Source organism: Pteropus medius, unplaced genomic scaffold (genome assembly GCF_902729225.1).
Source record: "Pteropus medius unplaced genomic scaffold, Ma_sr-lr_union100, whole genome shotgun sequence".
NCBI classification, from domain to species: domain Eukaryota; kingdom Metazoa; phylum Chordata; class Mammalia; order Chiroptera; family Pteropodidae; genus Pteropus; species Pteropus medius.
The window spans coordinates 11,563,900-11,578,981 of NW_024349802.1; the positions used below are offsets into that span (position 1 = coordinate 11,563,900).

General features: G+C 43.1%; 3 protein-coding genes across 4 annotated transcripts in view; all 3 read left to right on the top strand.

The window, feature by feature from the left end:
- Positions 1-15,082, top strand: part of LOC120581195 (protocadherin gamma-A3-like) — a 142,910-nt gene that overhangs the window by 55,334 nt on the left and 72,494 nt on the right. The window lies entirely within an intron of this gene.
- Positions 1,366-14,879, top strand: LOC120581449 (protocadherin gamma-A9-like). 2 transcript variants are annotated; one of them, XM_039836366.1, is made up of 2 exons: positions 1,366-4,196; positions 14,721-14,879. In XM_039836366.1, exons 1-2 carry the CDS (start codon positions 1,773-1,775, stop codon positions 14,853-14,855), a joined length of 2,559 nt encoding a protein of 852 aa, XP_039692300.1. In that variant the 5' UTR covers positions 1,366-1,772; the 3' UTR covers positions 14,856-14,879. The 2 variants fall into 2 exon arrangements, with proteins under 2 accessions (XP_039692300.1, XP_039692301.1); XM_039836367.1 differs by lacking the exon at positions 14,721-14,879 and adding an exon at positions 5,980-6,000 and having other exon boundaries at positions 1,370-4,196.
- Positions 6,192-10,260, top strand: LOC120581455 (protocadherin gamma-B7-like). The gene has a single exon (XM_039836373.1). The coding sequence runs from the start codon at positions 6,298-6,300 to the stop codon at positions 8,752-8,754; it is 2,457 nt and encodes an 818-aa protein (XP_039692307.1). The 5' UTR covers positions 6,192-6,297; the 3' UTR covers positions 8,755-10,260.

Below are 15,082 nucleotides of genomic sequence, written 5' to 3' on the forward strand. Positions count from 1 at the left end.
ACATTAAATTTAAGTAGGCAATCATTGAATTGACCCTTTATAGCATAAAAACTACTACTAGATATTATCCTTCACTAATTTCACTGGTACAGTTTCTATCCCTTTCTTATATTTATTCTTCATACCTAGTTCCTTATGTCTACATATTCATGATTCTTTGAATCCCTTATAATCATAAGAAAAATAATCTCTGTGTGTTTTGTGTATATGAGCAGGAGAAAGAGACAGGGAGACAGAGAAAAGGATACAAATAGAGGCAAAGACAGAGAAACACTCTACAAACTCACCAGAAGGTTGAAATCGTTATTTAAGTTCTATCATGATGTCCTGAATGCAAAATTCTCCCTTTCCTCTTTATAGTTATAAGAAGACACTTGATAAAAGATGAGGAAATTCCACTGCCTCTAACACTGCTATCACTCCTGACCTACATTTTTTGAAGAAGAAAGAGGCGGAAAAGTCACTAGATTTGTCTTATTATTTGAAGCACTATAAATAATGACTAGAAGTCATTCTAGTCATTATTTAGTGACTAGAAGTTTTCTCATCCTTATATCTGTAGACTAGAAGTTTTCTCATCCTTATATCTGTAGACTGAAAAGAGAATCCTGGATTTTCCATTTTAAGGCAAAAACTACTAATTTTATTCATATACAAAGTTGCCATTCACAAGAATCAGTTTTTTGCTTGCTTTCCCTAAGGAAATGAACTTTCCTTCAGTAAAGGGAATCTTTACAAACTGCTGAAATTGCTTATAATGTCACTTTTTACTTTCTAGTGGTAATAACTTGTTTTATATCTTGTGTTCTTTTTCCTGAATTGAGTTTAAGTGACTCTTAGAATAAGAGTAAGATTACCTTAAAATTGCATGATTTCTTGATGAAAAGACTGAAATGAAAACCTGCCTTTCAGTGTGTTTATTTGACTCTTCCGGATGCCATAGCCTGTGCATGCATTATGTATACACGCCGAAAACTAAAAAAAAAAAAAAAAAATTTTTAATAGCATAAAAGTTTTACAGTCACAAATATATAACATTTAAAAACCAATCGTTTTAAGTTTAGCAATATTAGGTGAGAAAAATCTATTTCTATTGCCTCATTAAAATTATTTTGTAAGCAAAATTGTAAGGAAACTGTACTCCAGGAATTTTACTATCAAAATAATTAACCTTATAAAAAAACTTAAAAGTGAATAATCTATCATATGTACTCATTCAATTTAAATTATTTAAGATACATATATATCTATAAAATTAAGAATAGAAAGCAAAATTCTACCAAGAATTAGAGTGTTAATTTGATATATTTGATATATTTAATAATATACCTAATAGAAATTTCATTCCACTTCATTTCCAACTAAGATATCCACAAATGTCAATTGCTTTTGAAATATAAATGTAAGAACAATTAGAGAAATCTAAAATCATAGAAGAGAGTAGTGTTTTCTTTTTCAGTCATCTGTGATCAAGATCTGTATTGCACATCTCAGTGAGTGTAGTAACGATTTAGGACTCTGAGCGCCGCTGTTCACCAACTCTAAGAAAAGCTCCATCCGCGCTCCATCCGGATATTAGAATCTGCAACTACACAAAGTCCCACAAACCGACTCTGGGCTGCAACAAAACTCAGCCTCTTAACTTGGGACACACCTTGGTTTCTTAAGGAAAAATATACCCATAATTTTTAGGAGGAGAAAAGAACCTAAGGAGTCAGCGTGCACAGGAAGCATTCTGAGGAAAAAAAAAAAAAAATCCGAGTGAAGCAACAATGGCGGCTCCAAAGAATCGCCCGCACCTTGGGAGACTGGTCCTGCTGTGCCTTTTGTTGAGAAGGATGTGGGAGACCCGGGCCAATCTGATCCGCTACTCGGTGCCTGAAGAGACAGAAAAAGGCTATGTCGTGGGAAATATCTCCAAGGACCTGGGGCTGCAGCTCCGGCAGCTGGCGGAGCGCGGAGTCCGCATCGTCTCCAGAGGTAGGACGCAGCTTTTCGCTCTGCACCCGCGCAGCGGCAGCTTGGTCACCGCGGGCAGGATAGACCGGGAGGAGCTCTGCGCTCATAGCGCGCCGTGTCTGGTTAACTTTAAAGTCCTGGTTGAAGACGAAGTGCAACTTTATGGAATAGAAATAGAAGTCACTGATATCAATGATAATAACCCAAAATTCCAGGCGGAAAATCTGGAAGTAAAGATTAACGAAATGACTGCGCCTGGCACACGTTATCCACTCCCAGAGGCTATTGACCCGGATGTGGGCTTGAATTCCCTGCAGAACTACCAGCTCAGCCCCGATCACCACTTCTCCCTGGACGTGCAAACTGGAGACGACGGGACTATCACCCCAGAGCTGGTGCTGGAGCGCGCCCTGGACCGCGAGGAAGAGGCTGCTCACCACCTGGTCCTCATCGCCTCCGACGGCGGCGAGCCGCGTCGCTCCAGCACAGTGCACATCCAAGTGACAGTATTGGATACGAACGACAACGCCCCGGTTTTTGCTCAGCCGATTTACCGAGTGACAGTCCCAGAGAATGTGCCCCTGGGCACCCGGCTGCTTACTGTAAGAGCTAGCGACCCGGATGAGGGAGCCAACGGGGAAGTGACATATAAATTCTGGAAAATTAGTGAGAAACAATCTCCGTTATTCCAGCTTGATGAAAATACTGGGGAAATATCAACAGCAAAGAGTCTAGATTATGAAGAATGTGCATTTTTTGAAATGGAAATACAAGCTGAAGATGGTGGGGGATTGAAGGGGTGGACTAAAGCGCACATTTCAGTGGAAGATGTAAATGACAATAGACCCGAAGTGATTGTTACATCTTTGTTTAGTCCAGTGAGGGAAGATGCTCCTCAAGGAACAGTAATCGTTCTTTTCAATGCTCATGATGGAGACTCTGGGAAGAATGGCCAAGTGGTCTGTTCCATCCAAGAGAGTCTACCTTTTCAGTTAAAAAAGTCAGTAGAAGATTATTATAGATTGTTGACATCCCAAATTCTTGACCGAGAGAAAACCTCTGAATATAATATCACAGTGACAGCAACAGACAGAGGAACACCGCCTCTTTCCACAGAAATCCACATCACTCTGCATGTGGTTGACATCAACGACAATCCACCTTCCTTCTCTCAAACCTCTTACTCAGTCTATCTCCCTGAAAACAACCTTAGAGGTACCTCTATCTTCTGTGTGACAGCCAATGACCCTGACAGCAATGAGAATGCCCGGGTGATTTACTCCTTGGCTGAGGACATCATCCAAGGGGCTCCTCTCTCCTCCTATGTCTCCATCAACTCCAACACAGGTGTGCTTTATGCTCTTCGCTCCTTTGACTATGAGCAGTTTCGAGATCTTCAAATGCAGGTGAGGGCAAGAGACAGTGGAGACCCACCACTCAGCAGCAACGTGTCACTGACCTTGTTCGTGCTTGACCAGAATGACAACGCGCCAGAGATCCTGTACCCCGCTCTCCCCATTGATGGTTCCACCGGTGTGGAACTGGCGCCCCACTCTGCAGAACCTGGGTACCTGGTGACTAAAGTGGTGGCAGTGGACAGAGACTCAGGCCAGAATGCCTGGCTGTCCTACCGCCTGCTCAAGGCCAGCGAGCCAGGGCTCTTCGCAGTGGGGCTGCACACGGGCGAGGTGCGGACGGTGCGGGCCCTGCTAGACAGAGACGCCCTCAAGCAGAGCTTGGTAGTGGCCGTCCAGGACCACGGCCAGCCCCCTCTCTCGGCCACCGTCACACTCACGGTTGCTGTAGCCGACAGCATCCCAGACATCCTGGCCGACCTGGAAAGCTTCAAACCCTCTGCGAACCCTGAGGACTCCGGCCTCACACTGTATCTGGTGGTGGCGGTGGCCTCAGTCTCCTGTATCTTCCTCGCCTTTGTCATCGTACTGCTGGCGCTCAGACTGAGGTGCTGGCGCACATCGCGTCTGCTCCAGGCTTCGGGAGGCGGATTGGCAAGTCTGCCGGCTTCGCACTTTGTGGGTGTGGACGGGGTGCAGGCGTTCCTGCAGACCTATTCCCACGAAGTGTCCCTCACTGCGGACTCTCGGAAGAGTCACCTGATCTTCCCGCAGCCCAACTATGTGGACACGCTCATCAGCCAGGAGAGCTTTGAGAAAAACGAACCTTCGTGTGTTTTAGAAGATTCCAAGTTTCCTATAGAAGATACCCCTTTGGTTCCAGTGAGTTCATTTTTCTCTTTTACTATCTATTACAATTGATTTTCTCTCCAAGGGTTGGCACTTAAGGTAGGAAACATTTATGTTAACATATTTATCAGCATTTACGTTTTTACAGGGCCTCATTTTTGCTCTAACTTGGATAGAGGCATTTATTAGTTACATCGCTGATATTTTTTCACTTTCTCATAATCAACCTAGGGTCAAAGAAGCTTTTCTCTTGGGCTGCTATCATGATCCGGCATTAACACCATCTCTTTGGATGAGGTTGCTCGATTGGTTACCTTGGTTCACTACTAATTTTAGGGCTGGTTTTTCATTCCTGAAATTTATTATTATCATCATCTCTAATGGCCACGTTGTGGAATTCTTACTCTGAAAACATTACCATTTTTGTAAGGGTAAATTAATGAGGCGGCAAATGCATTCTTTTTGGAGAAATAACTGAAAACCCAAATTTACTGCTTCTGCTCTTCTGATTCTGGGACAGAACAACACCCCTATGAGGTGATGTTTTTCAGATCTAACGTTTGTAGAGGTCATTTGTATTTAAAGATCATTTCTGAGGAAGATTCAAACTTCAGTTATCATCTATCTCCAAACCCTAGTAAAGCATTTTTTATTCTTTAATGATAAAAATTTTAACATCCTTGTTCTCATATGCTCAAGGTTTTAATTTCTTAATGCTATAAGGTCAAATTATTAATAGTTGAAACTCTTCTTTCCTATACTTTATGCTTGCTCAAGAGGAATTTCTGAGACTGAACACTGTGAGAGGACAAAACAGGGAAAATAAAAACTATTCTTCGACTGTCTGTTATTTCTGGCTCAATTCTCCAAACTTTAAGACTAGAAATAAATATGGATATGGGAAATGATTTAGGAAAATATCCTCAAGAACTGCTAAGGAGATTCTAAGAATATTTTATTAGCGCTTAGTTATCATGAAAAGAATAATGTATTATTTAATTTGATGTTAAACATAGTGTCATTTCAAGAAATAAATGATATTCCAGGAGATTTTGAAAATAAGCTTTGAAGTTGTCTCAAAATTCTATTCTAAACATGCTGAATATAAGGTCTAATATGTCTGGGAGTCCATTATGACATGCAGACATAATTATTTCAAATACTCTTTATTCTTAAGCTACTAGGAAAAAAGTAAACCATCATTCGTGGTCATATTTTAAACCATGCAGTAGGAAATCTGTCATTTAAAGTTTCTGCCCTGGGGAGTAACCTTTAGTATTTAGCATTCATAAATATTAAAATATGTGTTAATGTGAGGGAGAAAAGGTAACAGATACTGAGGGTTGCATGTCATAGTAGGTAACTACTATTCTCTACTTGCCTTTAAAAACAGAACACAGGACTTACTGTTTTTAAAGGCAGAGTGTGGAAATGCTAAATTCTAGTTTTCTTAAATAGGTAGGACTTTTGCATTGGTAACAGATTATATAACATAATAGGCTTAAAGATAAAAGTTTAGCTCACTTTAATGTCTCATCTAAAAGAAGTTAATTAAATATATTGGATTTAATTTAAAATAATGAGTGCAGTATATATTAAACAAAGGTGGTCTTGTGCTGATCATAGTTGCAGTAGGTACGGGTATATGAAAATTCAATAATAATGCTCTCTACTTTTTTATGTTTGAAAATTTCCACAACAAATTTCATGAAAACACTAGGCATATAGGCATACTATGTAACACTATGATAAACTAAAACTTGGGGCTATTATATAACTGTATATATATATATATATATATAATTACACACACTAGAGATAAACTGGGATTCAAAACTAACATATCAGACTGCAGTTCCACACGGAGCCTCTTGGAGCCGCTGTCGGCCAGTGCAGGACAAGCAAGGACGCCCAGGATTCTTCAGCCTCTAGCCCGGGATTTCCTGCACAGCCAACAACACAGGGAAGGAAACCTACTTACACACTGGGGCTCCCGGCCGCGCAGGCTCTCCCCAGCACACACGGATTCCCAGCTCCGCCTGTCTTAGGCGGAATGCTCTTTCAGTGACGCTGTGGGTTGCAGTTTCTTCAGCTTTCGAAAAAGTCTGGGACGCAGCGACAACTAGAGCGCGCAATGGGAGGGAGCTGCGCTCAGAGACGCCCAGCCCGCCGGCCGCAGGTACTGTTTCCCTTCCTTCTTCCTTTGTTCTACCGCGCGCTCTGCGAGCCGATCCGCTACTCGATTCCGGAGGAGCTGGCCGAGGGCTCGGTGGTGGGGAACCTCGCCAAGGATCTAGGGCTCGGTGTCCTGGAGGTGTCGGCTCGGAAGCTGCGTGTTAGCGCGGAGAAGCTGCTTTTCAAAGTAGACGCGGAGAGCGGGGATTTACTCGTGAAGGACAGAATAGACCGTGAGCAGATTTGCAAAGAGAGAAGAATATGTGAGTTGCAGTTGGAAGCCGTGGTGGAAAATCCTTTAAACATTTTTCATATAATTGTGGTTGTTGAGGATATTAATGACCATGCTCCCCAATTCGATAAAGATGAAATAAACTTAGAAATCAGCGAATCTGTCAGCCCAGGAGTGGGAACAATTCTTGACTTGGCGAAAGATCCTGATATTAGTATGAATTCACTAAGCAAATACCAACTAAGTCCTAACGAATATTTCTCATTGGTGGTGAAAGACAATTCCGACGGTGGCAAATACCCAGAATTAGTCCTGAAGAAGACCCTGGACCGAGAAACGCAGAGCGCTCATTACTTGGTCCTGACAGCCTTAGATGGTGGGGTTCCGCCACGAAGTGGCACAGCTCAGATCCGAATCCTGGTGGTAGATGCCAACGATAACCCCCCAGTGTTCAGCCAAGACGTGTACAGGGTCAGCCTTGGTGAAGACTCGCCTCCAGGCACCTCAGTGCTGATGGTGAGCGCCAGTGACAAAGACGAAGGCTTCAACGCTGAAATCACCTACTCCTTTTTTGGTGTGGATGATAAAGTTCAGCACGTATTCTCTCTGGATTCCACTACAGGAAGCATTATAACTCAACAACCCTTGGATTTTGAAGATGTAGAAAGATACACCGTGGATGTAGAAGCAAAGGACAGAGGATCTCTCTCTGCACGGTGTAAAGTAATTATAGAAATTCTAGACAAAAATGACAACAACCCAGAAATAACCATTACTTCACTCTCTGATGAGATTTTGGAGGATTCCCATCCAGGAATGGTTGTGGCTCTCTTCAAAACACGGGACCGGGATTCCAGGGAAAATGGAGAAGTCACATGTAATTTAAGTAGATATGTTCCATTTCAGATTCATTCATCTTCTAATAATTATTACAAGTTAGTAACAGATGGAACCCTGGACCGGGAACAGACCCCGGAGTACAACGTCACCATTACAGCCACCGACAAAGGCAAGCCACCCCTCTCCTCCAGCATTACCATCACCCTGCACATCACCGACGTCAACGACAACGCTCCGGTTTTCCAGCAGTCAGCCTACTTGGTCCACGTGCCAGAAAACAATCCGCCCGGTGCTTCCATAGCGCAGGTCAGCGCCTCCGACCCCGACCTGGGACCCAACGGCCACGTCTCCTACTCCATCGTGGCCAGCGACCTGGAGCCGCGGACGCTGTCGTCCTACGTGTCCGTGAGCGCGCAGAGCGGCGTGGTGTTCGCGCAGCGCGCCTTCGACCACGAGCAGCTGCGCGCCTTCCAACTGACGCTGCAAGCCCGCGACCAGGGCTCGCCCGCGCTCAGCGCCAACGTGAGCCTGCGCGTGTTGGTGGGCGACCGCAACGACAACGCGCCTAGGGTGCTGTACCCGACGCTGGGGCCCGACGGCTCGGCGCTCTTCGACACGGTGCCACGCGCCGCGCAGCCCGGCTACCTGGTCACCAAGGTGGTGGCGGTGGACGCGGACTCGGGACACAACGCCTGGCTGTCCTACCACGTGCTGCAGGCCAGCGAGCCCGGACTGTTCAGCCTGGGGCTGCGCACGGGCGAGGTGCGCACGGCGCGCGCTTTGGGCGACAGGGACGCTGCCCGCCAGCGCCTGCTGGTCGCTGTGCGCGATGGGGGACAGCCACCCCTCTCGGCCACCGCCACGCTGCTCCTGGTCTTCGCCGACAGCCTACAAGAGGCGCTACCGGATCTCAGCGACCGTCCTATGCCCTCTGATCCCCAAGCTGAGCTGCAGTTTTACCTGGTAGTGGCCTTGGCCTTGATCTCCGTGCTCTTTCTTCTTGCTGTGATTCTGGCCATTGCCCTGCGCCTGCGACGCTCTTCCAGCCCTGCCGCTGGGGGCTGCTTTGGGTCTGTTCTCTGCTCCAAGTCTGGACCCGAGATTCCCCCCAACTACAGTGAGGGAACGTTGCCCTATTCCTACAATCTGTGCGTTGCCCATACTGGAAAGACAGAGTTTAATTTCCTAAAATGTAGCGAGCCTTTGCATTCCACTCAAGACATAGTTTGCGGTGATTCTCCTGGGGCCTTGATTCCACTTCAGGGTGGGAGTAATTTGACTTCACATCCTGAGACTCTAACACTGGTGAGTTTCGTTTTTGTGTCTTCTGTAATAGTCTACTAGGTTCTCATATTTCAGGCATACTACTTTAGTTTTATATCTAGAATTATATTTAGAAAAACCGTAACTAATCACCATCTTGTCTTCTCCAGTGTTCACTTTTGGCTGATTATATTTTTCAAAACTCACTTGGTTCATACATTACTCTATAATTCAGAAAGAATGTCATTAAATTGGAGATACCTTGTTCAAGGTCAAATTAACAAAGCAGAGGCAGTAGTCTTGGCTTCTTACCAAATAAATAAATAATAACCTATATATTCTAATCTGCTTACATTAAAGATGAATTTTCTATGTTCTATTTATGTTTTTAAAGTTTAGTAATATTTAGGCACTCACTAAATATCAAAGAGGGTGTTCCTTTCGAAGAAACATTTATTGCAAATAACCTCTCAGATGCATTTAGATATCTTTCTTCATTTATTTTAATAATTTTTAAAACGGTAAGCATTTGAAGGAGGTGGTGGGCAGATCCATGAATTCCTGAAATTATATGCAAAGTTATAGATGTATGCATTTTTTCTTGGAGAAGGGTCAAAATTTTCTTTCCATTGCCAAGGTTTCTATGGTCCCCAAACTTATTAACTATTCTAGAGGAATTTTCCTCTTCTATTTTTGGTCTCTCTGGCCTTCTTCTTATATTTACTTATATTTTCTTGGAGCTCAAGTTGTACTCTTTCGCAATATTTTTTCCTCTCCATTGGAAGATCAAGAATTTCCAAGAAAGCAACTAAAGTGCTCTTGCCTTTTGTGCTCAGTCTGTGTCTTGGATTGCCTTGGATTGACATAAAATTTTGAAGAAAAAAGATAAAGTCTTTGAAGAGATTCATACTTGGAGCACAGTGACATAAACACTTCTGAACGATGTGTTCTTTTTATGAAAGAAGTGGACTTCTAAACCCTTCACCTTTGAGGCAAGAACTGCCTTTGGTTTGATGGGCACATACATTTGGAGATGTGTTCACCACTTTACTTTGGGCTTCCATATAAAATGCCAGAAGAGATTATTTATATTGGCATCAATGCCCTGATAAAAACAGGTCATTCGACATAAACGCTTATTTTGTAAACACCTACATCACTGTTTCTAACTTAGTTTTTTTAAATATAGCACTTGAATTTCTTCTACATATTTCTCTTCCCATTACAACACCGACATGTCACTTTTAGTTTATTACCTGTTTAATTTATTTAAATATGTCAAATTAATTTCTAATGATATATGCCTTTAATTTAAAACATTTTTTAAAAAAGATTCATTGAGGCTCAATAAAACTATTTTAGAAAAAAATTTGGAAATCTTTTACATGATCTTAATGCTAAACAAATTAATTAGTTAAATCTAAAATAAAAAATTCTAAGTGGCTATAAGGGGTATATCTCACATAGCCTCTATATGAATATCTAAACATAATTGGAGCATTTAAACAAAATTCCAAACAAAATTGTAAGACTTTTCTGATTATATCTAGAAGATCATAGAAAAATAAAATATGCATTACTTACCTATTAAAGTGGATATATTTCTATTGGGAAAATATATTTAACCATTTCCATTTAATATTTTACAGTACTTTTATAGTACTTTATCCCATCCAGTAAGAAACATACAAATAGTTAATTTAAGGATATTAGTCGAGAAGCCAAAGAAGTAACATAAAATCTCTAACAAAGACAGAGTAGCGATTGCTTTCTATAGCATACATGGTGGATGTAGTAACTTCTAAGGACTCTGAGCGCCGCTGTTCACCTACTAGGAGAGAGGCGCAGCCAGCGCTCAATTCGGATTCTCTGGGTTCCAACTACACAAAGCTTCACAGTTCCTACAAACCAGCTCAGGGGCTGCAGCGACACTCACTCCAGAATTTAAGGTGCTCAGGCTACAGCGACTCCCTGCATCCAGAGAAAGAAAAAGGAACCGGTCAAAACATACAACGTGCCCAGAGAGGACTTTGCGAGGATTCCGTGACCAAACAATGGCCGCTCAAAGGAAGCGGTCCGACCGCAGCCCACTGATTCTGCTCTGCCTTTTCGCCGCTGTGCTATGGGAAGCCGATGCTCGGCAGATCCGCTACTCGGTTCCTGAGGAGCTGGACAAAGGCTCCTTCGTGGGCAACATCTCCAAGGATCTTGGGCTGGAGCCCCGGGAACTAACGGAGCGCGGAGTCCGCATCGTCTCCAGAGGTAGGACGCAGCTTTTTGCTCTGAATCCGCGAAGTGGCAGCTTGGTCACCGCGGGCAGGATAGACCGGGAGGAGCTCTGCGCTCACAGCGCTAGGTGCCTGGTGAATTTTAACATTCTTGTGGAAGATAGGGTGAAACTTTTCGGGATAGAAATAGAAGTAACTGATATCAACGATAATGCCCCAAAATTCCAAGCGGAAAACCTAGACCTAAAAATTAATGAAAACGTCTCCCCAGGAATGAGTTTTCCTCTCCCGGAAGCTGTTGATCCGGATGTGGGCGTGAACTCCCTACAGAGCTACCAGCTCAGCCCCAATAGGCACTTCTCCCTAGCAGTTCAGAGCCGTGCCGGTGGCATCAAGTACCCGGAGCTGGTGCTGGAGCACGCCCTGGATCGAGAGGAAGAGGTGCAGCACCACCTGGTCCTCACTGCCTCCGACGGGGGTGACCCTATCCGCTCTGGCACTGTCCTCATCAGTGTAACTGTCTTTGATGCAAATGACAACGCACCGGTGTTCACATTGCCCGAATACCGAGTGAGTGTTCCAGAAAACTTGCCTGTGGGCACACAGCTGCTGACAGTCACTGCCACCGACAGGGATGAAGGAGCCAATGGAGAAGTGACATATTCATTCCGAAAATTACCTGATACGCAATTGTTGACATTCCAACTAAACAAAAATACTGGAGAAATAAAAATATCAGAAAATCTAGATTATGAAGAAACAGGTTTTTATGAAATAGAAATACAAGCGGAAGACGGAGGAGCATATCTTGCAACTGCAAAAGTGTTGATTACAGTAGAAGATGTAAATGACAACAGTCCAGAGGTGACCCTCACATCTCTGTTCAGTCCCTTGAAGGAAGACTCACCTCTGGGGACTGTTATAGCCCTTTTAAATGTGCATGATCTCGACTCTGGGCAGAATGGACATGTCACCTGTTCTATATTGGGGGATCTACCATTTAAGTTAGAGAAGTCCATTGATAGTTATTATAGATTGGTGACACACAGGGCCCTCGACAGGGAACAGGTGTCCTCTTACAATATTACTGTAACAGCCACAGATGGAGGAAGTCCACCCCTATCAACGGAGACTAGCTTCACCCTGCAAGTCGCAGATATCAATGACAACCCACCCACCTTCTCTCACATATCCTACTTTACCTACATCCCAGAGAACAACCCCAGAGGTGCCTCCATCTTCTCTGTGACCGCACTAGACCCAGACAGCAAAGAGAATGCTCGGGTTATTTATTCCCTAGCTGAAGACACTGTCCAGGGGGCACCTTTGTCCTCATACATTTCCATCAACTCTGACACAGGAATCCTGTATGCACTTCAGTCCTTCGACTATGAGCAGTTTCGTGATCTGCAGATGCAGGTGATTGCCACTGACAATGGGGACCCACCACTCAGCAGCAACGTGTCATTGAGTCTGTTTGTGCTGGACCAGAATGACAACACACCAGAGATCCTGTACCCTACCTTCCCCACTGACGGTTCCACCGGTGTGGAACTGGCACCCCGCTCTGCAGAGCCTGGCTACCTGGTGACTAAGGTGGTGGCAGTGGACAAAGACTCAGGCCAAAATGCCTGGCTGTCCTACCGCCTGCTGAAGGCCAGCGAGCCAGGGCTCTTCACGGTGGGACTGCACACGGGTGAGGTGCGCACGGCGCGGGCCCTGCTGGACAGAGACACCCTCAAGCAGAGCCTGGTGGTGGCCGTCCAGGACCATGGCCAGCCCCCTCTCTCGGCCACTGTCACACTCACCGTGGCAGTGGCCGACAGCATCCCAGAGGTTCTGGCTGATCTGGGCAGTCTCGAGCGCTCTGCCAACCCTGATGACTCCAGCCTCACTCTATACCTGGTGGTGGCAGTTGCCGCGGTCTCTTGTGTCTTCCTCGCCTTTGTCATTGTGCTGCTGGCGCTCAGACTGAGGCACTGGCACATGTCACGCCTGCTCCAGGCTTCTGGAGGCAGATTGGCCAGCGTGCCCACCTCGCACTTTGTGGGTGTGGACGGGGTGCAGGCGTTCCTGCAGACCTATTCCCACGAAGTGTCCCTCACTGCGGACTCTCGGAAGAGTCACCTGATCTTCTCGCAGCCCAACTACGCGGACACGCTCATCAGCCATGAGAGTTGTGAGAAAAAGGATCCTTTGTCTCTGTTAGATGACTCAAAGTTTCCTGTAGACGATACTCCTTTGGTTCCAGTGAGTTCTATTTTTATTCCTTTCCTTTCATTTAAAAAAAATTATGATTGATTTAGCTTTTAGGTTTGTAGCACCGTGAAAATTTTTATCTTTATTCTTTCACTTTTTCCTTTGTTTTGATGACATTTGCTTCTTGCTAAAACATTGAAGAGTAGAACTTGTTGGTTATTAAGGCTGATATATTTTTACTTTCTAGTAAATATTTACATAATGGCAATGAAGGCCTATTATCATATTAGCTTTACAGAGCCTTACATTTTTATAGCTTCGTGTGCTCTTCTGTTGGCTACATGATGAAATCCTAGCTCTCGTTTTGAAGGTAGTTCTGATAAGAATAAGTAGATGTCAGAAACAAATGCATTAGCTTTGCTGAAAACACAACTCAAACACAAGGCCATTCAATGTTGTTCTTGCCCAGGAAGACAGTACACCTCTGTGGTTATATTTTTCAAATTATACTTGTAGTGACATTTATAGTTGAATAGACTTCCAAAGAGATTTAAAGTTTTCATCAATATTCTATAACAATTCATAACAATGTGTGCTTAAATTTTTCCAAGTATAATCATACTTGGTAACACTGCAGAATCCTTTTTGCCTGTGAATCTAATTTTATACTCTTATGTGGAAGACATAGCATTTTAATTTGATTTTACTTAGTGGGTTTGTAGAGAACCTATAGAAAGTTAAATTAAGCAAATTTTGTGTTCTGCTTCCTCTCTGTTAGTTTTGTTAAATTCTCCAATCTCTGAGGCTGAAAAAAAAATGGGTTGGGGAAACAAATTTATACATGTTCCCAAGAACAGGAGCAAAAGATGTGTGTCCAGAGTATTTCAGTGGCTCCTTAATGTAGAAAAAAGAAAATCCACCTGAAACTCCAAAAACTCTGAAATTAAGAGTCAAAATAAACTTAAAGTCAAGAAAGAAATGTCATTTCTGCAGGAGACCCAAATATAAGCGGAGAAGTACACAAAACTATTCTAAACATATTATCAGAAGAGTTACTGGAGAACCCATTCAGGTTACTGAAGACAGCAATTTATTTGGTTTGATCTCTTTCTTTTAATTTATATATAATTAATTTACATAGAATATATAATTCTCTTCTAAACTAATATTAGCGTAAAGTCAAAGAGTGTCCTAATATGTCTCAGAATATTATGAGAACATTTTTTTCATGTCATTCGATGTTTGTTCAATGATAGGTCTGTAGAAGGAGGACGTACCATTTAGGGTCGTAGTTACTTACTTTTAAATCACTGAAACTGTCGTTTAAAATTTCTGTCTACAAGACTCGGAATTATTATGCATACATCTCAAATAATTTTTATTTTGAAAAAAATGCAGTTTTTGTTTTTTAAAAAACTACTCTTTTAACATGATAGCTATTGTAAGCAAGTTTTTAAAGTGTAATTATTTAAAAGCAGCACAGGGACTTCAGATGATTATAATCAATATGGCAATGGTTGCATTCTAACCCCTAAATATGAGGCGGGGGGGATGGATTGATACTTTCTCTCCAAATATAAGCTAATGTTGAAGACAAAACAGTTTTTTGCTTATCTTCAGTACTTCCCTTTGTGGATCATACTCTTAAAAGGAACAACAATGATTGCCTCTGAGTGGAAGAACCGGATAGCAGTGAGCCATGGGATAGAGACCTACTTTTCACTCTATATTCTTTTGTGCCTTTTTGACTTTTGAAAGAAATACTTTAATGTATTCAAAATCTAGGTAAAAATTTTAAATATGAAAATATATAGTTTTGACAATGGGAAAAACATGTTTCATGATGAAAACGAAATCACTGAGGAATAAGATTCAAATATTTTAGCTGTTATCATTTTGCATTCAAAGAGACATTTCCTGAAATTGAGAAAAACTAGACTGCGGTTCCACACAGAGCCTCTGGGCGCCGCTGTAGGCCAGTG

Coding starts and splice junctions, on each gene's coding strand:
- LOC120581455 (XM_039836373.1), top strand. CDS start 6,298: ATGGGAGGGAGCTGCGCTCAGAGACGCCCAGCCCGCCGGCCGCAGGTA.
- LOC120581449 (XM_039836366.1), top strand. CDS start 1,773: ATGGCGGCTCCAAAGAATCGCCCGCACCTTGGGAGACTGGTCCTGCTG. Junction 4,197..14,720: donor AAGATACCCCTTTGGTTCCA/GTGAGTTCATTT, acceptor GCTTATCTTCAG/TACTTCCCTTTGTGGATCAT.